At 59.1% G+C, this 22,251-nt stretch overlaps 1 protein-coding gene across 1 annotated transcript; it reads right to left on the bottom strand.

Annotated features, from left to right (window-relative positions):
- Positions 1–6,811: 6,811 nt before the first annotated feature.
- Positions 6,812–21,690, bottom strand: LOC138400611 (transforming acidic coiled-coil-containing protein 3-like). Its single transcript, XM_069495605.1, has 15 exons — positions 21,673–21,690; positions 19,784–19,946; positions 19,505–19,647; positions 16,099–16,174; positions 15,759–15,891; positions 13,869–13,921; positions 13,328–13,431; positions 12,344–12,431; positions 11,918–12,025; positions 10,616–10,692; positions 10,482–10,525; positions 9,443–9,603; positions 7,344–7,450; positions 7,131–7,251; positions 6,812–7,014 (listed from the first exon to the last, which is right to left on the bottom strand). Exons 2-15 carry the CDS (start codon positions 19,943–19,945, stop codon positions 6,952–6,954), a joined length of 1,440 nt encoding a protein of 479 aa, XP_069351706.1. The 5' UTR covers position 19,946; positions 21,673–21,690; the 3' UTR covers positions 6,812–6,951.
- Between the last annotated feature and the right edge of the window lie 561 nt (positions 21,691–22,251).

Genomic DNA, 22,251 nt, shown 5'->3' with positions numbered 1-22,251 from the left:
CGACAACAACAATAAGCAAAACGGCTGGCTTTCCTGGAGCCCTCCCTCCTGCCCCCAGAGACCCCGATCACAGGAGGTCCCCTGGCGCCCCGGCCTGGGCACAGCTGGCACTCGGTCACTGTGTCCTGCGGTGCTGCTTTCCCGGCCCCTCCAGCCACCCTGTGGCTCCGGCCCAGCTGTCCTCGCCTCCCCATCAGGCCCGGCAGCGGGTGTTGCCGTCCCGGGGTGTTCAGGGAAGCAGCACGGGGCAGAGATGGCTGTGTGACCACGGGCAAGTCACGTCGCCTGTGGGGTGGGGTGCTGCCTCGACCCGCCCTGCCCCCGGGGGTGGAATGAGCTCATGTGTCTGGCAGAGGCGCAGCACCTGGCGGGCAGGGAGCCCTCGTGGAGCGAGCCACGCCGTGGGCACGTCGGGGCGGGTGCAGATCCGGCCCTTGCCCGCCTGGCTTGGACGGCCCTCTGGCTGGGTAGGGCCTCCCAGGGGAACACATGGACCCCCTTGGCAGCCTACAGGTTGGGCCAGTCGGGCACTGACCAGCATTCGAAGCCTCCTCTAAGAGACAGGCCCCAGCCTGGCAGCGCCCGCTAGCCCTCCACTCAAGAGCCCTCTCCTCCAGGAAGCCCTCGATGCTGGGGCTGCCCCCATGTCCACAGGGGTGTTCCCCTCAGAGAGGAGGGGTGACCAGCACGGCCTGGTCCCCAAGGTCTGTGCCTCCTCTCCAGCTTGGGGGTGACAAGGGCCCCTGGGCCCTGACCGGTGTGGACAGCAGGCTCAGGCACCACACGGTGCTTAGGAGGAGTCACTCAAGTTTGGTTCACTCCTGTCACCTTGGAGGCCCAGGTCCTCCAGATCCCAGGGCATGGGGCGGGGTCACCTCACTCGTGAGCAGCCCCCAGCTTGGAGAGCACATCTTAACCTGGAAGCCTGGGCACAAGGGCTTGAGCCTCCAGACCCTGGCAGCAGGCGAGGCTAACTGGCGGGGTGAAGAGGCCTCAGACAGGGGACAACACGTCCTGGCAGGGCCCTGCCGTCCGCGTCCCGCCCTGGCGCGGCTCTGTGTGTGAGCCGCCGGAGGGCTGATCTAGGGGACACTGGGCCGGCCTGGCCATGTGTTTCTGATTCCTCGAGGCCTCCCCAGCATGGTGTGTGTGCAAGAGGCACCACCCACCTTGGGCCCGCCCAGTGCCCAGGCTGCCCAGCCTGCTACAGGACGGCACACCCGGCGGCCCCAGCCCATCTGGGTGGGGTTAGGGTGGAGCTGGTGGGAGGCCTCCTTCCAGGTCCAGAGAAGGCTGAGGGTCACAGGGCCCACAACCTCCGTGCAGGACAGAGGGGCAAGGGGCCTGCCTGGGGTCCCAGAGCTAGGGGCAGTGCCGGGCCCAGCCCAGGCACTGGCCTCCAGGCTGGACACTGTCCCCCACCATCTGTTTGCTGGCACAGCTGCTGGGCCAGTCGGGAGGGCGCTGCCTGCACCCTGTGGGAGTGCTGGGCTTGCCAGTTACAGGGCCGGCCCCACTCCTCCCCTGAGCTCCTGCTGCTCTGGCCTCCGGCCGTGTCGGGGACCCTGGCATGTGTTGGGGAGTCAGTGCCCGGGCAGAAGTGTAGTGGAGTTGCGGCAACCTCTGCGGTGTGCGAGGTGGGGGCGGGGGACACTGTGACGAGAGCAGCGGGACCCTTCTGGCCACAGAGAGGTACCTGGAACCCACCCACGATGCCATACCTTTCCCTCCCCACAGCACTGTCAGAGCCGGCATGTTCTGTGCCTCCCCCGACCCTGGCCGGATTGTCTTCACGGGGCAGAGACAGGCTGTTCGGTCCCCAGCCACATCCCAGGGCCTGGAACAGTGCACGGAACAGAGGATTTGCTCAGTGCACATTTGACCTGCGGATTTAAGAATGACCGAGTGTGTGATGACATCTCAGGGCCCTGCCTGCACAGACTGATGGGGACACCAAGCTTTGGGGCTGGTGGGTGGGGGCCTGGGTGGGGGTCTACCCAGAGCCGACAGCCTGGCCCCAGCCCACCCAGCCCCAGCTGTCTGGTACCAAGCACCACCTGTGCTGCCGGGACACTAGCACCATGTTCTGGGAGGGGTCGCAAGGCCATGGTCACCAGACGCCCCAGGGAGAAGCCCTGGGGCCTGCTGGGGTCCCCTTTAGTTTGGCCCGAGGCAGTGTCCAGTGCAGGGGGACCCTCCAGGAGAGCAGGCTCCAAGACGGCTCCATCCGGTGGCACCCCAGCTCTCAGGCCCAGCCCCTCTGCTCTCCTGGGAGGGCCCCAGGAGGTGCCCCAAACTGCAATCCCAAGAAGGGTGCTGTATGGATGGGACCCCAGCCCTACAGGTCCCCCCTTGGGATCCCACCTACACCGTGGCTCCTCCCAGGACAGCCCTGCAGGCAGGCGCTGTCCCCCAAGTCCCACAGGCCCTAGGAGTGGACAGACACGGTGCCGCTAGAGACATTCGTCCGCAGAGGACCCAGCCACACAGGAGCCCTTTCTTTGAGGGTCCCAAGGCCCCTCAAACAGCCCTTCTCCATCCAGCCCCCGGCCCCGTTTGCACCCCTTCCTCACTCCTCTCCCCTCTGCAGAGTCCAGCCAGGGTGGGATGTTGTCAGGAGTCAGGGTGGGGGTGGACAAAGAGACAGTGAGGGACCCCGGGGGCCCCTGGCCACCCCTCTGCAGGGGCCTTAAGCCCTTACCTCACCCCCTACTGGCCTGGAGGGAGGAGCCTGAGTGGAAGTGAGGCTGACTGGGGGGCTCCCGGTGCATGCACATTCATTCATTCATTCCACAGATGCCCTGAGAGGTGCAGTGTGCAGCGCAGGGCTTGGAGCCAGGCTGGGGGTGGTGGGGTGGGCGTTTCTTGGAGGAGTCTGCTCGACGCCTGCAGATTGCAGAGGCGAGGGGTGCCCAGCAAAGCCTGCAGGGAGGACAGCGAGGACCAGGGTATCCGGCGGGTGGCTCAGGGATGCAGTGTCCACCCCCAACAGGGTGAGTTCCTAGAGCACAGCTGGATGGGCCTGGGCCCTGCCATGGACCCCCTGTCCCCAGCTCTACCCCCAGGCTGGCCCAGACCCTCAGCAGGCAAGCCCCTCAGTGGCTGGCCCTGCCTTCCACAGGCCTCGTGGGGCCCTGGCGAGTGCTGGGGCCCACGGGTTGGGGGAGGTGTGGGGAGGCAAGGCTGGTTAGGCCTGCTGGGAAGCGCCCCCGGCGGCCCCTTGACGCCCCAGGTTGCGTGGTGGGCTGGGGTGACCGGTTCAACATGGTTGGCGGGAGGGGTTCAGGCAGCCCAATGGCGCCCCCTGCAGGCTTCCTGGCCCAAGGGCTGAGCACGGCTGCCCAACCAGAATTGTGGCTTGGGGGCTTGGGGCTTGGGTCTCGGGCCAGCCAGGACGCACAAGTGCAGCTCCTCCACCCATGGACACACCCCACCCCTGCACCTCTGCCCCGTGAGCACACCCTACCCCACCCCTGCACCCCTGCCCCGTGAGCACACCCCAAGGAAGGCCTTGACTCGGGCAGAAACCCATCCTGGGCCTCGTCCAGCCCAGGACCGTGGGGACAGGGCCAGCTGTTCCCATGCATGCTCCCACAGTGCCACGAGGACCTCCTCAGCAGGGAAAAGGGACATGGGCTCAACCCACCTAGGGCAGCCCGAGGGTCCAGTGAGTGGGTGCTTGGAGCCTGGGTTTGAGTGTCTGGGTCACAGGGACACCAATGCCACCCAAGGTTCCTTACCAGAGGATGGCAGGCCCAGGGAGGTCCCCTCTGGGCATGCAGCAACCCTCACTGGCTTGGACTCCGAGGAGCCAGAGGTTCCGCCTGGGCTGGGGGCAGCCGTGGCCTGCGGGTGCTAGCGCCCTCCCCCAGGACTCTTGGTGGGCCAGGGTAGGGTGGGGATCACAGGGGGTGATGCCGTGTAGGGAGTGCCTGAGCCATGGTCAGCCACTCTGCAGGCCAGTCTCCCTGCACCCCCAGCCCACCCTTCGCCCAGGGGACCCTGCTCCCTGTCCCTCTAAGCCCCGTGGCGGCTGCCCCTGCAGAGGGAGGGCCTGGACGAAGATGACAGTGACTGTGCGAGCTTGGAGAAGCCACGGCCGCCGGCCCGTTGGAAGGGTCTCGAGCAGCCCAGGGAGGTGCTGGGGGCTCCACTGCGAGGTGATCTCAGAGGGGTGGGCGTGCCCTGCAGGCCTGACTTCTCCATGTGTGGCTGAGGCCCGGCAGCCTCGGGGAGGACGGGTGGGCAGGGGGTGCCGAGGGCTGCCCAGCCCTGAGCTCAGCATCTCATCCTGTTGCCTTCACACACCACCGACTGGGGGAGGGGGGGCCAGACATGGACCTTTATTTACCACAGTTCTGGAGGCTGGAAGTTTGAGACCAGGGTCCTTGGGAGGGCTCCTGGCTTGCCACCTCCTCACTGCGTCCCCCATGGCAGAGTGTGCTCTGGCCTCTTCCCCTTCCTGTGAGGACACTAATCCTGCCAGGCCAGGGCCCCACCCTCATGACCTCCTCTGACCTTAAGCATCTCCCTGTACCAGCCCCCACACCACGGAGCACCCTCCTGGGACCCTCGCCTCCAGGGAGGGGCAGCCTGTGGCTGCTGCCGCCCCTGTGGTCACCCCTCCTCTCTCCTGTTCAACGGTGAGAACTGGGAGGCAGCCCCCAGGGTATCTCCTAATTTCCCAGGTCCCCTCCTCCTGGCGGGCAGCCCCTGAGGCACTGGCCGCGTAGATGTGCAGGGGAGACAGGGCCGCGAAGTCCAGGCCCGCCACTGTGTGCCCAGCACGGGTCATGTTTACCCGAAGAAGGCCAGTGCCAGAGCCCCCGCCTGGCCTCTCGGCCTCGAGTTAACTCAGGCTCCAGGATAAACACCATTCAGCCGCACAAGGCCCCTTTGTCCTGGGCGAGAGGCTCCCAGCCCAGGATGCTGCCTGGTGGCCGGTGTCCTCGGCACGGCCCCAGACCAGGCCGGCTGCCCCAACACGTCCAGCCGCCCTGCCTGGCCTTCTCTGGGCAGACTCCGGGCTTGGCTCGCAGAGGCCCAGCGGGGACCAGCCGGGCAAAGCTGGGCGACGAGGCTCCGGCTGCTGCTGCTGTCTCTCCAGGCTGCTTCAGAGCAGACCCTGGCCCAGCGGAGAGAGGTGGAAGCCTTGTGGCCACATGGCCCCCCAGCCAGACGTGCCTGCAGGCAGGTGGGGACACGAAGGGCAGTGCTGCCTGTGGGCAGCTCTCCAGGCCGTGGGACAGTGGACGAGCTCTGGAGGCCCCTCCACTCCCCCATCCACCCCGACCCCAGGCTGTGGAGGACCTGCCCACAACCTGCACTGGCCTGGCCGCTCCAACAAACAGCCACTGGTCTCAGTGGACCTGGGCAGGCTGCCAGGGGCCCTCAGCCAGGGACTGTGTCATTTGTCCAGGATCGGGGGTGAGATGGTCCCAGGAGGCCAGGTGGGAGGTGCCACAGGGATCTGGAGCACAGCGGGCCATTGAGGGAAGCAGAGAGTGGCCTGGGGCCTGGGGAACACTCTGCCAGCCCTGGTCCCCACCCCAGCAGTGCCTGGCAGTGGCTGACTGTGGCCTTCCGTCCTGCACCAAGCCCTTCCTTCCACATGGGCTGACAAACCTGTCCTCCCACCCATGGGGCCTCGGACACCCTGAGCCCTGGGTCGGGCCGCCCAGGCTGTGAAGGCCCCCCGACCCCAGGCAACTGCATACTTCTCAGCTTCCTGGTGGCCCCTTGGCTTCTTGGCACCCTGGCCCTGCCCCTTGAGGGCATCACCCCCCTGGACCCATCCCTGTACCCTGGCCCATGGTGGGCAGCGACCCCTGGCGGCAGCCAGGTTTGTTGCTGCTGCCCATCCAAGGGTCAATGCTGGGTCTGGTCACCAGGCCCAAGTGCCAGACAGTCTCTGAGGCAGGTCCTGGGACTGTGTCCTGTCCTGCCTCAACGCTCAGACTGCCGGAGTGCCTGAGACCCAGAACCACATGACTGTGGCAGGATGCGGCCTGGTGGGGACACTGGCGCCCCACTGATGAGAGAAAACACCGCTTCCATTTAAGTTTCCTCATCAGGCCTGAGCTGAGCATTGCTCACCTGTTGGCCTCACCTGCTTGCCTGGTTCCGGAGGACAGTGAGGCCCAGGCCCAGCAGCACCAGCCCCCAGGAACAGGTCAGCGGTGCCACTTCCCAGCCCCACACCCACCTGAGGCAGCCACCCAGGGGACGCCCTGGCTGTCCCTGGTTCTGGGGGCCTAGGTGCCATGGATCAGAGCCCTGGCGACCTGTGTCTCGTCAGCTTGGTGCCTGTGTCCCGGGTCCCAGGTTGCCTCAGAGCCTCTGCACCTGCCCCAGAGTCTGAAATGTGCAGGGTGGGTTGGCAGGCTAGAAACTTAAATGGGAGCTGACCCTGCCGTCTTCATGGGATTTCTTCTTCCTCAGGGAAACATGCGTTTTGCTCCTAAGCCTCTCACATCATGGAAGACGATCTCGACAGTGCTGACTCTGCAGGGGCTCCGTGACCACACGCACACCACAGCAGGCGAGCACGTGGTCACCGGGCTGCAGGCCTGCCAGGCTGACGCCAAACCCACCATCACAGCTGGCTGCAAGTGTTACTCGAAAACTTGAGCCCACTTGGATTTCGATCTGTGGTCCCCATGTCCCATGGCGCCTGCCGAGGGAGGCGGGATCAAGGCGGCCAGCTGCAGGGCAGGGAAGAGGGAAGGGCACGCGGGGCAATGGCTGTGGATAAGCTGGGCCTCAGGCCAGGGCCAGGAAATCTTCACTTTAACCAACACCAGTAACTTCAGCCTTTGAATTTAAGGGAAACTTTATTTAACCTTATAACAATCTAAACACAAGTTAACAGTAGAAAGAATGTAACAGAACCGAAGACACAGACAGACAGACAGACAGGAGGGAGGGTGGCTACTGGTCAGTGACTTCCCGTCAGCTCTTCATCTTGGAGATGAGGTCATCACAGATCCTGGTCAGCTCGTCGTTTTCTTTAGTCTGAAGGAGAAAAGATGAATCGCTGGGTTTCTGCAGAACATGCTTCGAGGGAACAGCAACAGGCCTAGAACAGATGCCCCTGAGCCTGGTGGGCCCAGGGGTTCCCTGCGCCCCACCTTCTGCTCCACCGTCTTCTCCAGCGAGTGGACCCGCATCTGCTCCTTCCTCAGGCTGGCCTGCAAGGCCAAGGCCTCCGCTTTGGCCTTGCTCCGGACCTGGGCAATCTCCTCATTTGCCCTGGAGAGGCAAGGGCAGAGGGCAGAGGCTGAGCCCAAGGGGCTGAGGACCAGACCCTCCTTCCTGGGGGCTCGCTCCCCCCAAACACTCACAGCTTGAGCTTCTCTTCCGCGTGGGCCTTCAGTGCTTGGTATCTCTGGCCCTCCTTGTCAATCCTCGCTAAGAACTCCTCAGCGCACCTCTTCAGCGACTCTTCGTTCTTCAGCAATGAGAGCAGACATTAACTGTTAACAGTACTCGTCTATGTAACATGGTCCAGGCTTGGCACTTGGGGACCCCGGGGGTCAGGTGCAGACTGCAGACCCTCGAGGCTGCCTGGGACATTAGCAGTGAAAAAGCCTCTCCACATACTTCCCCAGCCCACCCGCTTCAGAGGTTCTGGACAGCCCCAGGCTCTCCACCCTCTGGGGCGCCGGTTCTGACCCCTGGGCCCTTGCAGCTGTCACCCCTCTCACCACACCCTCAGCCAGCCAGTTTCTGTGCCCAGGCACTGGGAACGCTGACCAGCCCACCCCTGGGTGCCACCCCCTGCAAGCTGAGACCCTTGCTTTGGGGCTGGCACCGAGAGGATGACAGCAGGGGCCACCTGACATCTCGACATGCTGCTCCCCACAGCCCTGCTGGCCCCTCTCCACCCCAGTGACAGTGAGGAGCCACCAGCTGTGGTGTGTTGGGTGGTTTAAAACCGAGTTCTGCTGAGGTTCCCGCCTCCTGCTAAACCTACGGCCTTGTGTCTCGTGGCTGTGGAAGTTCCTGACCACCTGCCTGTAGGTGAGGCATCTGGCGTGTGTGGTCAGGCCTTCCCTCCACAGCGGCATCTCCCTGGCTTCCGTCCCCAGCTGCGGGGCTGCAGTCTGCACCCTGGCCCCTGACTCAGCCTCTTCGTCCCGTGGTGAATGTTCAAGGCAGCCAGTCTGAACTGTGTCCAGTGAATTGTTAGCTTTGGTAAGTACATTTCTCAGTTCAGAATTTTCATTTGGTCCCTTTCTAGTTCTGAAACAATACGTCTTTGAATATACTGATTGTTGTAAAGCCTATGTTGGGGCCAGGCGCGGTGGCTCATGCCTATAATCTCAGCACTCTGGGAGGCCGAGGTGGGACGATTGCTTGAGATCAGGAGTTTGAGACCAGCCTGAGCAAGAGCGAGACCCCGTCTCTACTAAAAATAGAAAGAAAATTAGCCAGGCATGGTGGCATGTGCCTGTAGTTCCAGCTACTTGGGAGGCTGAGGCAGGTGGATTGTTTGAGCCCAAGGAGTTTGAGGTTGTTGTGAGCTAGGCTGATACCATGACACTCTACCCCAGGTGACAGAGGGAGACTTTGTCAAAAAAAAAAAAAAAAAAGCCTCTGTTGGGTCCTCCAAGGTGGGATGAAGCACAGAGAAGCCTCCATGGGAGTGGGCAGGTGGCTGGGTGTAGCTATGACATAGACCTGCCTGGGAGAGGCGAGGCCGGTGATGCAGACCACAGCGTGGCCGAGGGGAGGGCCAGGAAACAGTGCTGGGAGGGGAGTCCTCGAGCCCATGGCACTGTGCGAGGGGTCCTGCCTCTCCCAGCATCCACACAGCAGCCCCTGCCAACTCTGCTCCCCAAGGCAGATCTGAGAAGCACCTTCCACCAACACCTGCTTCTGTGGACACCAGTGTCTGGCGCTCCTGTGGGTCTGTTTCTGCTGACTGGTTCTGATTTTCACTCATGTTTCCTCCTTCAACGCCTGGTTATCCTGTGCCAGGTGTTATCTGTAAAACCGTCTGGAGCAGTAATCGAAGATTTAAGCTCTTAAATGTCATAGTTCTTCGATCACAGCTGAGTTGTTCTTTACACACAGTGGACGGTCCAGACGCTGCAGAGCCCAGGACCTTCTCCAGAAGGCAGGTTGTCCCGTGCACCGGGTACAGCCGTACCCCCTGCCACCTGCCCCGGCCTCTCCTTCTATGCTCGTTGCACCCCTGCCATGTCTCAGGCTGTGCCCACGTGGCTGCTCTGCTCACCTGTGCTCTAACCAACCTCAGCCAAAGCCTCGCACACCAGCTGTGCCATGCGACTCTCACCCCCACCAGCAGCCCTTCTTGTTCATGAGACACCCCATGTGCCGTAGCAAGGGAAGGCTCGGCATAGGATCAGGTCCTGTCAGCGTGGACCGTGAGCCCCCGTGAGCCCCCGTGGTAAGGACACAGGGCAGCACGGCGTACCTTGTGGTAGCCTTCAATCACCTCCTTCTGTTTCTCAAACCGTTTGAAGAGGTCGGAGAAGGACTTTTCCATGGACTTAAGGTCTGCAGTAAGTTGGTCTTTTTCTTTTATAACTTTCTGGGTTTCGGCTTTGGCAAGTTCCTTCTGTTTCTGAGCCTCCTCTGGAGACAAAAACACAGCAAGCACTTGGGATTAGAGACAACCTAAACGCTGGGGTCCAGAAACAGCCAAGATCACGAGGCAAGGGAACCAGGCACCAGGAGGAGAGGCGGCAAGCTTGCGTGTGAGCCCCAGCAGATGTGGTCCCTGGTCAGATGTCCTCTCAAGGTGACGAGTTCCCCTTTCTACCTGTGATCTTCCGGGGGGGGGGACAGAAAGCCCAGAACACAGCTGTTCCCACAATGTCAGTTCCACAGGGGACCACAGGGAGTGGACAATGAAGCCCGGGGCCTGCAGCAGAGGCTGCTGAAGAAGAGGGGCAGTGCTCGGACATCCCCAGAGCCCACAGTGTGACCTGCAAGCTGGGAGCTGGCGTGGCGAGCTCGAGGTTGCTGGTTGTGGTGTTGCAGTGCTCTCAGAGGGAGACAAGGGTTGGGAAGTCACCTGCCCCTGGCTGACACTTAACCTAAGACAGGTCCCCACAGGGGTACCTGCAGGAGCCTGAGCCCTTGTCCCAGGTGAGGCCTGCTGTTCCAGCAGCACTCATGTCGGGGTAAGGGGGGGTGACATCTGTTCCCTGCCATGGCCCCATCTGCCAGCTCAGGGTCTCAACAATTTTGGGGCCTGACAAGTGCCAGCCACACGGGTGCCACCAGCCTCACTGACTGCCCGATTCTCCCTAACTTCTCAGTGGCTCCATGGTGGGTTTGCTGTAAAGGGATACTTGTGCGGTAGGAAGAGGGATGCTGGAAAGGTAGAACTAACCTGGCCTCACCGAGTGTCCACAGAGCTGGGATGTCACAGGGGTTGGGGGGGCAGGGTTGGGGAGCAGGTGGCACCTGGTAGAGGCGTATGCCCCCTGGGTGGCCAGGGCACTCACCCATTGTCTGGTACATGACTGCCTCAAACCTGTCCATGATCTTCCTGCGGGAGGAGAACAAATGAGTGTCTGTGACCTTCTGTAGCCAGGTCAGCCCAGGTCATGGCTGGCTTGAGGCCGCAAGGCTTACTTACCCCAGTTCCAGGTTCTTCCCGTGGAGCTCCTCACACTTGCGTTTCAGCTCCAGGTTTTCCTCCTGTGTTGCTTTCACCTGTGCAAACCACACACCCGAGTCGGCAGGTGCGACCTTGACCCCCCCACCCAACCTTCCATGGTGTGTGCCTCTCACAAGGATCTGACTGTGCCCACACCCAAGGTGTCTGGGGCCATATCACCAAGTCACAGTTCCATGTGGGATTTCCAGGGAGACCCTGGGAGCCCTGGTCAGGCCCAGGCCATGGAACTTAAGTCACTATGGGGCCAGGAGGCATGGGGTCACTGGCTGTGCTTGCGAGCGACTGGCCCTGGTGGAATCCAGTAGGTGCCCAGGGAGTGCATGTCCACCTGGCATGTCCACCCGTCAGGGCCCCACAGGCTCTGACTCAATTCTAGTCAACTCTGAGGGAAGACAGGGCCCAGAGGCCCGCCAGTCCCCAGGAGCCCGGGCCTGCAGGGTGGAGGGTGGCCAGCTACAGAAAGAAGGCCACGCTATGTGCTGTGGGCCTCTAGGCCTGCTCCAGGGCCACTCGGATGGGCCCCGACACGGCGCAGGGGGTTGCTGGGGGCCTGTGGGTCAGGGCCAGTGTTGCAGGCCTGAGAAGACTCGAGGGCTTAAGCCCCAGCCAGGCCAGCTGTCCTCCTGGGCCATCCCATCCATGCCTCCCTGGCGACTGCCAGGCAGACGGCAGCTCAGTGTGCTGCCCAGACACCCAGCCCCTCCATGGTCCACAGATAAGGCGATTTAAACAGGCTGAGCCTCAGTGTGTCTGGTGAGGACAGAGGGAAACACAGGGGACCCTCACATCTGAGGAAGGTGGAGGTGGGGCTCTCTAACCCATCCAGAGACGGAGTCTGCACTGGTGGGGGAGGGCGGGGCAAGAAAGGGCCACATCCAGGTTCACGGCAGCAAGTGCCACCTTCAAGGCTATGAGACCACCCCTAGGATGAACACTGCACCCCAGGTCAGAGTCCAGGCTGTCTGACAGCTCTGCGTGGGGGAGTTGGCTTGTGGGAAGCTGCCTGCTTGGATGCCAGACGGGAACCTGAAATTCTCAGCTATCTGGGCATCAGTAATGGGCTAAGGGGTTGGGGGTCCAGTAATCGATGCCAGCAGGTGCCTGTGATTGCACCAGGAGGATCAGGAGCATGCACGGTGGTCGTGCCCTGGACCCAATGCCCGGCGCCGGGCCCTGCACTCAGTGCCACCTGTGCCTGGCCGTTGGCCTGTCCCCACAACGGCCTGCCAGGTTTACAGAGGGGCTGCCTCGTGTCCTTACTGCCATGTCCAGGTCCTTCTGGCTGTACTGCAGCAGGTCTACGATGGGCCCAGTGGTAGGCAGGGGTGGGCTCCCAGGCATGAGGACACACGGGGGTGGGCCCGGCACCTGCAGGGAGATGGAGATGGAGATGAGTGGGGAGCCATGCACCTAGGGGATGTGGGGAGGAGCCACAGGCCTGCCTCCTCCCATTTCCCACCTCCAACCTGCCATCTAGGAGGAAAGGCCCACCCAGCCCAACTCCATGGAGACAGCAGCGGTCGGGTGGCGGGACCTGCAACAAGCCCCCGTCTGTCAAGTGGCCAGCAGCCCCACCACACCATCTCAGCTGAAGGCTTTGGACCCTAGGAACGTAGGACAGGCCCTTAAAACAACATGTCTCTTTAGACCACAAAAAGATCACTCAAGAGGGACTAAAGTACTTACAGGAACATCCAGCACTCCCAAGAAATCAAGCTCCACGAGTGTGGCTTGTGGCGGATTTCCTGAGGAAGGCCAGTCCGCATCATGTGTGCTGAGACCAAACAGAGCAGCCTGGGTCACTTCAGGTCCTCTCAGTGTTGAGCAGGACATAAAGCACAGATGTGTCCAGTCTAACCAAGCTCTCAGTTTGTTAGTTGAAAACCAATAAAGTCAGGTTTGCAATAGACAATGCAGGACTGTGTCTAGCAAGCCCAACCTCTCCCATTGCCCCGAGCCCCTTCCCTCTTGCCTGCTGTCCTTCCTGGGTCAAAGGCTTAAGTTTTATTATGAGATGCGGCGAACATTTTTCCTCCTCAGCTTCATGGCTTTCATGTAATGCCTGGTAGGTCAGTCTCCTCAAAATTACGTAAATGTGCTGTGTTTCCTTCCAGAGCCGGGGTCAGCCCACGTTTTCCACATTTTAGGATGTGAAGGCCACACAGCTTCTCTCACAACTACTTAGTAGTGTGAAAGTCGCCATAGACAATTTGTAAAGGAAGGGGCATGGCTGTGTGCCAATAAATATTTATAAAAACAGGTAGTGGGTAGAGTTTGGCCCACGGGCCATAGCTTGCTGACCTCTGTTCTAGAGTTACTACTTAAAAAAATATGTTTATCTGTTGGGGAATTCCAGGAGTAAAGAAGACAGAAAAAAAGGAAATTAAAAGAAGGAAAAAAAAAGATGAAAGGAAAAAAAAATGCTTAGATCTTTAATCTCCATAGAACGATATCGATAATGACCATTGCAGGGTCCCTGTCACCAGAGGACAGGGTCCTGACTGTGCCCACCAAGGAGCTCAGGGCTCTTGCTGTCCTGCCCACCCACCATGACTCACTTGTAGTTTAGATCATCCCTAGTCTAAAAGTCTCCGATCAAATGGAGCACCTGGAAACAGCCACCCATCTCCCTGGCCTGCGCTAAAGGCTCCACAGATGGGGTGTGGGTACCTGTTTGTCCCAGTGGCTGTGGTCACTGGACGATGAGGACTGTCCTTCAGTAGCGGGTCGAACTTGAGGTATAAGGACTGCTTCCTCAAGGCCGACTCCTTAAACTGGGGGGGATAGGGCAAGTCAGCAGGTGTCACTGTTGTCCCAGAACAGTCCCCAGAGTCCTGGGGGGAGCTGCCCACCAGGTAAAGGGCTCTGGGGAGGTCACAACACACTCTTGCTTGTGGTCGCCCACAATTCTGCCCCAGGTACCACCACTCCTGGCATCACAGCATGTCCAGGTGTGCCTCAGGTGAGCACCTGGGTTGGAACTCTGCCAGGACCACAGGCCACCACTTAAATGAGAAATTGCAGGAAAAGGGGGCCCTAGAGAGACTCAGGACCAGTCCCAACGTCCGGGCCTGTTTGAGTCAGGGGAAACACGGGCACCCAGTGACGCTCCACAGTGAAGAACCATCCAGCTGTTTGGGCGTGACAATGTGGGGCTGCCCTGGGGACGCGCAGTGCAGGTGAGGCTGCCGTCGCAGTGCCCAGGACTTACCGAAGAACTTCCAAACTGCTCCAGGTAATCTACCTCGGCCCCTGTGCCTAGAACTGAGAGGGAGCAAGTCACTGTTGCTGTCACTGTCCCCCTAACACCCAGGGCCCCGAGGGCCACAGGCTAGGTCTCCCATGGCCCTCAAGACGATGTGACCATGGTTTTCTGGTGGAATAAACACAGGGAGCATTCCTGGCCACCAGGCCAGCAGCCTCCTCGCCTGGGACCTGGGGCCGAGGGTCCTTTGCCTCGCGGTGGGATCTCTCACCTCAGCGCTGCTTCACTTGGAGCCTGAGCACTCTCTGCGGTGGGGTGTGCTGGGCACTACAGGCTGCTAAGCAGCATCCCAGGCCTCTCCCAACTCAATGCTAGTAGCACCCCCTAGGCATGACAACCAGTAAGGTCCCCTGGGGGCCGCAAGTACCCTAGTTGAGAACTACTGTTTAAAACTACCTTAGAAAAATCCTTTAAGATCTGATAATATAAATTTTGATTAAAAAACCTAAGGGTAAGCCGGTGCAGAGGCGGGAGGGTCGCTTGAGCCCAGGAGGTCAAGGCTGCAGGGAGCTGTGCCTGTGCCTGTGAACACCCGCTGCATTCCAGCCTGGGCGGCACAGGGAGAGAGCTCTAAAAAATTAAAAACAAAACAAAACAAAAACCTTTAGGGTGCCTCATGCCACATACAAAAATGAACTCGAAAGGATCAAGGAACAAAAGGTAAGAGCTAACGCTGTAAAACTCCTAGAGGCCTGAAAGAGGTTCATTAGCCAGCAGGGAAATGCAAATCAAAACCCCAACCAGGCAGCAGTTTGCAGCCACTAGGACGGCCGGGATCAGTGAGACATAACAAGTGTTGGTGAGGAACCCTGCTACACTGCTCGTACGTATGTAAAATGGTGCGGCCCCTCTGGAAAACAGTCTGGCAGTTCCTGGTGAGCGTAGAGTCACCATGACCTAGCAATTCCAATGCCAGCTATACACGCAAAAGAAGGAAAATGTATGTCCACACAAAATCTTAAGGGTGCCTCACACCATATAGAAAAATTAACTCAAAATAGATCAAAGCCTAAAGACATGACTGTTCATAGCATCATTTACAACAGCTAAAACGTGGAAACGACCCAAGCGGCCATCGATGAATGAATGAATGAACAAAATATGAATGTTATTCAGCCACAGCGGGGACGAGGCACCGACACCTGCTGCAGATGGACGAGGCTTGGAAACACTGCGCTCCCTGGGAGAGGCCGGACCCAAGAGCCCATGTTGTGTGTGATTCCAGGGGTCCCACATGGGGGTGACAGGTCCACCCCAGCTAAGCTTATCCCCACGTGGCCAGAACCCATGTGGTTCTGCCAGAGATAAACCCTACGTTCACCTTCCAGTCTTCCCAATGGCTGAGTTTTTAAGCAACCAAAACTGAGATCTTACAAAGTTGCTTTATAGCCTTTAAACCAATCCAGTTTTAACTCATTGAACGCACTTTATTCTTTTCTCCTGCTTTTCTCTTCCGATGCACTTTAATGACCGTTCTACCTTCCACATTTCACCACAGCCTGGTGTTGAAGGTTTAAGCTTCTCATTTCATTAATTCCCTGATTACCAACCAGTGCCCAGCTGGCGATTACAAGTTTGCATGTTGTCCGTGTGTTGCCTCATTTATGCCTTTGGCTGAATTTCTCTAAGTGAGTATACAAAATCTGGGAAAGGGATGAGCCCTATCCTACTGAAAATGCCTATCTTTTGATAAACTAGAAGTTTGCGTATGAATTACTTAACGTTAGGGGACAGACCAGCCTGTAGAATGACACAGGGGAGTCAAGCCACCAAACACAAATGGTCAGGGGATACATTTAAAGCAAACCAGAGGGCGTCCACCCTGAGGCGACTTACCCTCTGCAGGGTCTCTGAAGCTCTCCTCCCTTGGCTCCAAGGCAGGCTCTGGCCCCTGCTGCGTGGGGGGCACTGCCTCGCTGCCTGGACAGTTCGTGGGAACCAGTGTGCCCGAAGAATTCCAGTTTCCCTCCTGGAGGGAAAGTCAGGGTCACCCTTTGCAGTTGAGGACCCTCTGGCTGGGATTTTGCCTCACCCAGTCTCATCAAAATAAACCCCCGGGGCGGTGGCAGCAGGGTATCCCATCCTGCCACCGCAAGGTCACCTGTGCCCCCCATACCCTGACACTTTTCTACATGGATGGTACAGGAGCATAAGCCCTCACACATACACTCCGTACCTTGCCCTCTGCGCTTGGGGTCTCAGCTGTCATCTGCGCCACAGGCATGTCCTCCACTGAGGCTGGACGCAGCTGCCTGGAGAGACAGAGTCAGCAGAGGCCCAGGCGCCCTGCCCCGTGGCTCCCAGCACCAAGCTGCCCACCTGCCTCCCACCTGCATTGTTGCATTGGTCACGTCAATGTTCAGCTAGAGTGCGCCAGGCACAGCGGCTGCCCAAGTGACCTGACCACGAAGCTGCCCTCACCAACCCTACCCAGCATGAGAAACACTCGCCTTGCCTGCTGGCTCTGGGAGGAATGGGGCAGGGCAAGCAAAGAGGACTCCTTGTAGTCTTTTGACAGTGAAATCAGCAAAGGGCCTGGGGGCATAGGAGGCAGGAAAGGGCCATCCCAGGGCTGAGCAACTCAAGCCATGGGGTGTGGCCCAAGAGGTGACAGTGGATGGCAGCTGGCCCTGGAGGCTCTGCTAGGAAAGCTCCACACCAGAACGCTGGGTGAGGAAGGCTAAGACCCCAGCGAGCAGCAGCACCAGAAGGCGCTCCAACCAGAAGGCACACACGTGGGGACTGAGAGCCACCCTAGGTGGTAACAGGCTCATCTGGCTGTTGGAATTCAGGTTCACCTGGGGAGGTGCCTGAGCTGGGGGAGGGGGCCTTGCTCTCGGACCGGCCACATTTTGCTTTCAACTCGAGTGCCAGCGCTCACGTGCTTGATTCTTCTTTAAACCGAGGGCGCACTACCACATAACCTCGAAGCCAACTCCTGGCACCCTGCCGGTCTCGGGATTGGGGACCCTGCAGCTGTGTCTCCTCTGCCCAGTGGCATTTCTGGACTTGGGCCCCTGACCACACATAGCACAGAGCAGCCAACCCCGCACTTACGGGCTCAGACTTGAGTCCTCCACGGCCCCAGGCCCGGAGGTTGGGGCTGTGGCCCTGCCAGCCGTCAGGGGCCCAGAGGTGCCCACACTCTCAGCCGGGGCCAGGGGCTCGCCAGGCAGGTCTGCCAGGGTCACTCCACATGCTCCTTCAGGGCTTGTACCAGGAGGCGCAGCAGCCTCGGCCAAGGAGGCAGAGCTCCCGCCACGTGCACTTTCTCCCTCGACTTTGTGAGGAGTCTCTGCTTTGGCGGGGGACGCTATCCCAGGAGGGTCTTCCAGGGCCTTGGAGGTGGATGTCACGCTTCTGTCTGAGGGACAAGAACTAATGTTTTCCTTCAAGGCTCTGTCCAGGATGCCAGGTGTTTTCCTCAGGGATGCCATTTGGTTTTCAGGACTTCCTGGGTCCTGGGGAGAGCTGGAGGCACCTGGGTTGGCCAGGGGGTCCAGGCCAGGCTCCACAGAGCTGCCACCTTCAAAGGCTGGGTCTGCATTCCCTGGAGGAGCATCAGCACCAGGCACCACTTGCTTCTGGAGAATTCTATTGGTAGTTTTGGAGTCCACTTCCTTGATAAACTGTTGGCTTTTTAAAAATAGACTTAATGTTAATTGCAGTGAATTCTTGTAATGTAATTGTGAATACAAGTTTAACCCTCCCCACGAGAAGCAGGGCCTGTCACCCTTGACACGGCTTCCAGTTCTACACTCCTTCCCCACCCCTGGTTCCTCATTGCGGTATCCTCTCACACAACTGCCTGCTGGTGACCAGCTCCCAGTGGCACAGCTACAGACAGCCCCCCCACAGTGGGGGGGTGGCTGCGCATGGACTCCACCTGTGGCCTGCCTGATCATCATGCTCACCAAATGCCTTCCTAGGTGCCCAACCCACGTTTCTCCAGTAGCTTTCATGTCTTCACTATTCAAACAGCCCCCGTGCACCGTGCACATGGTCTAGTGCTGAGGCACAGGCCAGTCAACAGTAACAGGAGTGATATAGCACAGGTTGCTGCCTAGGCATTAGGAGGAGGACACCACACCAAATGGCTCAGGCCAAGCATAAACTTACTGGGCTCCCTGCTTTTCTGCGGCTTCCTTTAAAGGGACGGCTTGGGCATTTGCGCGTGAACTTCAAGTGACCCCCACCCTATTCCCTGATACGCACTGCAAGTTGCCACGTTCTCAGCTCTCGCCACCTGCCAGCACTCCCAGCCCTAAGTGTGGCCTCTAGGCCTGCTGTGTACCGACAGGGCCTGTAAGTAATAAAACCTTCATTTCCATCTTGTGTTTCTCCTAATCCTTGAAGGGGAGCTGTCTTAAAGATATAAACTACAACATCTGTTGCTATGGGCAGAAAACAGGAATGTTCGGTCAATGCTGTCCTCTGGTTTGAATCTCACCCAAGCATATGACCACACATCAGTGCTGGCAGCCATCTGGGGACACATAGGCTGAGACAGACAGAGCAGAGATGTGACAATCCTCTCAGGGCCACCCTCCCTGTCTCTCCTAGCTCCTCCATGCCCTCTGTCCCCCACAGATGGGCACATCGACCATAAGGGGATGCAGAAAATGTTGCTGGCATTTATTGGCGACATTTTTTAAATTTAAGTTAGGTAGAGAACACACTAGTGCTATATTGTGCTCTTCCTTGTACATCTATTATGTGTTTAAAAGTTTTGAACCGTTAAATCAGCAAAAACCACTAGAAAACTGTGCCAGGAGGCCCCTACGCACACTGGATGTGAGATGTATTAGCTCAGCTGCGGAGTGAGGCACGGCCTCCAGGGCCTTCCCTCTCCAGGCAAAGACAGGATGAGCCTTGGTGCCACTTACCATCACGTGTCAGGTCGGCCAGCAGACTGCCCAGCCGAGCGCCTGATGCCAGGCCCAGCCCTCTGACCACACATATTCTGATCCCCAGGGAGCTGCAACCTGCTCTCTGTACGACCTGGGCCAGTTCACCCCTCCTTAGGCAACCTGGTGGTTCCCCACTCCCGAAAGGTCACCATATTGATGCCAAACTTAGTGCCGACATCTGATCGGCAAAGCGCACTATGGCGTAGAACTCCTGGACTCAAGCCATCTTCCCACCTCAATCTCCCAAGAAGCTGGGACTACAGGCATGCGCCACAGCCCAGCTCGCCTATTTTGACTGGTATAGACAGTACAACACAGTTCCTCTGCCTACAAGTTTCTATCTGTTCTTTCCATGTGCTGAAATGAGCAGAATGAAACACAGAAATGAAACTGCAGATCGCCATTCCCTGGAGGTGGGTCAGGACATTTCATCGAGTTAGAGAAACAAAGATTGAGGCCAACTGATTGGCAAGCGCACAGCAAAGCAGTAAACGATAAAGTTAAAACTTATCCTGAGTATTTGATGATCAACTTTTCTGCTAACCAACGGGCCACACACTGCATAAACTCACTAGAGATCAGGAGAAATCCAGCCAAGATGTGACAGAATCGTCCCACCAAGTCAGTCAGAGACTGGGAAGCTACAGTACATTCAACAGCACCAACACTTACTTCTCTTTCTGTGGCCAAACATGTTGAAAGTTTTCTAATCCAATGGTGTCATCCAGAACAAAAGCAGTCTCAGGTTTGCTAGTCATGCTTGGACTTAAGATCCTGTGTGTCTGTGGATCACGCAGAGGTGTCTGAAAAGTCACCTGTTAGGGAATGAGGAGAGAGTAACCTGTTTGCTAATTCAAATTGTTACAACCATGTCGGCCGTTCAGCTTGGTCACAAGAAAAGTAGGCCCCAGGGCAACCTGACAGGCTACACACAGTGGAATTCACATTTACCTTCATTGCTTTGGCCAGGTTCCTGGGTGGGACATTTTCTTTCTGTGACAGACAAAGAACAGACGATCTTCCGGAAAGTTCTGGTGGTGAAAACAGGAAGTCACAGTTTTCTGTACTTTCTTCACTGGTGACATCTTCGTCATTTAAGACCTGCAGACTCATTCTAGTAAAGCAGAACATCTTTGTGTCAGCATGACGGAAATGACACTGCATTGTTTGGGCAGACATAACCCACAGACAGAGCTGGCCCAAAGTGCTGTGGGGAAGAAGTCTCCTCCCCGCACAAGTGTCGTCAACACCCTAAAGCTCACCTCACACAGGTGTCCTCCGCCAAGCAAGGCAGAGAAAACCTCAGAGTGAGTCCCTGTCCCACTTCAGGGGACTCTGACTCTCCAGCCCGGCACAGGGTGTTTCGGGCAGCCCTGCCAACTCCTGGGACGAAGAGCTAAAAAGGCCTTCAGGCTGAGACAAGGGAAAAAGCCAAGTCCTCATAACAACTCCTACTGTTGGATTACTCTCTTGGGTAAAACTTAGGAGGCAGGAAAATCCTGGCCTGTAGGAAAACCAGAAGAGCTAGAGGAAGCCCCAGTCTCCCCACAGGCCTCTGCCTGTGGTATAAGGCACAACAGTGCAGCTGAGGGCAGGACAGGGGCTCCGGTTTGCACTCCCTCCCACTGGGCCAGAGAGTGGGGACCAGACCAGGGTGTTGAGAGGGTTCAGGCCTGGAGGAGGAGCTGAGGAGAGGAGAAGAGAAGGGAGCACGCGGAGATCTAGAATTACTTGGTGGGTGTCTGGGAACAACTATATCGGGGCCTGGAGTCTAGAAACACACGCCAGGGCCTCCAGTCAAGCTCAGAGGTTCTAGAAAGGCTTCATTCCTACTTCTCAGGTCCTCACACTGGTCACGGACACATTTTTCCACCCTTTCCGTCCACAACATTGCAGACCTAGGAGTTGCTAGAGAACCGAGTGCCAACCTGCCCAGAGGGATTCAGAGGCACCTGGTGGTGGGGGTGCTGGGGGGCTTTGAAGAGTGAGGTGTGGGGTCAGAAGTGGCCTGCTGGGGTGCTATGTGTGGGTGGACGGGGAAGGGCAGGAGGTAAGTGGGGAAACCAGGGGATCCTGCAGTGTGGGGAGGAGGCCAGACCCTGGCTTGGCTAGTGGGCCCAGGTGGGACTTGTGGAGGTGGGAAAAGCAAACAGAAGTCAAGGGCAAGGCTGTAGTTTCCAGCTTGGACAACTGGGTAAAGGGCAGGGGAGGGGGTGCTGGATTGCCCTGGGATGCACAAGCCTAGAACTGGGGAGATGGCGACAGAGAAAAACCTTTCTGGCAGTCCCTGGCTTGGAATAAGGCGGGAAAACAGCGAGCCCTTTGGCAGGCGGGGCTTTTGTTGACTGCGCGGGGCTGAGGATAGGGGGCTCTTGATCAGGAGCGACAGCTGGGCTTGGTTTCTGGCAGCTCTGCGGTGTGGGTCAGGGTCCAGGTTTCTGTGGCAGGTGGCACAACTGGAGTTGGCCCCAGAAGAAAGGCTAGAGGAGAGCGACACACAAGAGGCACCGCGAGAAGAGGGAGCGGGAGTGAGACGGGAGCGAACCTCGGACCAGGAGCGCGGTGCTTCAGGAGAGAGAATCGACTCAGCTCGCCCGCGGACAACGGCGGGGCCCCGCGCCCCCTCCGCGGCCTGGCTCTGCTCAGCTCGGCCACTGTCCACGGCCACACTCCACCAGAGGGCCCGCTGACGGGGCCAGGTGGTTCCGGCGGAGGAGACGCTTCCGGGGAAGCGGCTGCCAGAGGGGAACCCGAGGGACCGAGCCCGGCGATGGCTGCAGCCTGGAGGGTATCCTCCAGAAGCCGGAACCCTGAGCGGGGAACGGCGGCGGCCTGCCTACCTGCTCGCCGCTGCCGGGGCTCCGAGCCCGCGCCACCACCGAGAGGAAAGCGGGCTACCGCTCCGCCAGGGGCAGAGTATCCACAGCCCAGTCTCGTTGCTGCCGCCGCGCCCGAGGATTCAAATGCGGACGACTGGATCGGCGCGGCCAATCAGCGTGCGACCGGGGCGGGTTGGCCAATAAGAAGACACGCTGCGACAGCCCCGCCCCCTCCCGCGCCTGCGATTCCCCTTCCGGGTGGGCGGTATGTTAGGTGTCGGGGGCGATGGGAATACCATTGGCTCGCGGAGGAGAACCTCTGCTGGAGGGTGGGCCGGGGTCGCAGGACCCAGCACCGTCCCGGGGATGTCAGCCTCTGCCGCGGACGCGACTGGGCTGCGCGACATGGCCGGAGCCTGAGAGCCGCTGGCTTGGGTTAAGTTTCCTCAGCTGTAAAATGGGACCAGATGCAGCGCCACCAACGGGACCGCCTGTGAGGAGGGTCCGCGCCCTCGTGGGCACTGTCACGGCGGCTCACCGCTTTTGGTCGGGCGCAGGGCGCAGGGCGCAGAGGCTCCATTTCTCAGTGTCCCGTGGCGG

The sequence above is a fragment of the Eulemur rufifrons genome, chromosome 20 (assembly GCF_041146395.1).
Source record: "Eulemur rufifrons isolate Redbay chromosome 20, OSU_ERuf_1, whole genome shotgun sequence".
Classification (NCBI taxonomy): Eukaryota; Metazoa; Chordata; class Mammalia; order Primates; family Lemuridae; genus Eulemur; species Eulemur rufifrons.
Note: the sequence above shows the minus strand (reverse complement) of the source record. Positions and strands in the feature narration are given on the sequence as shown.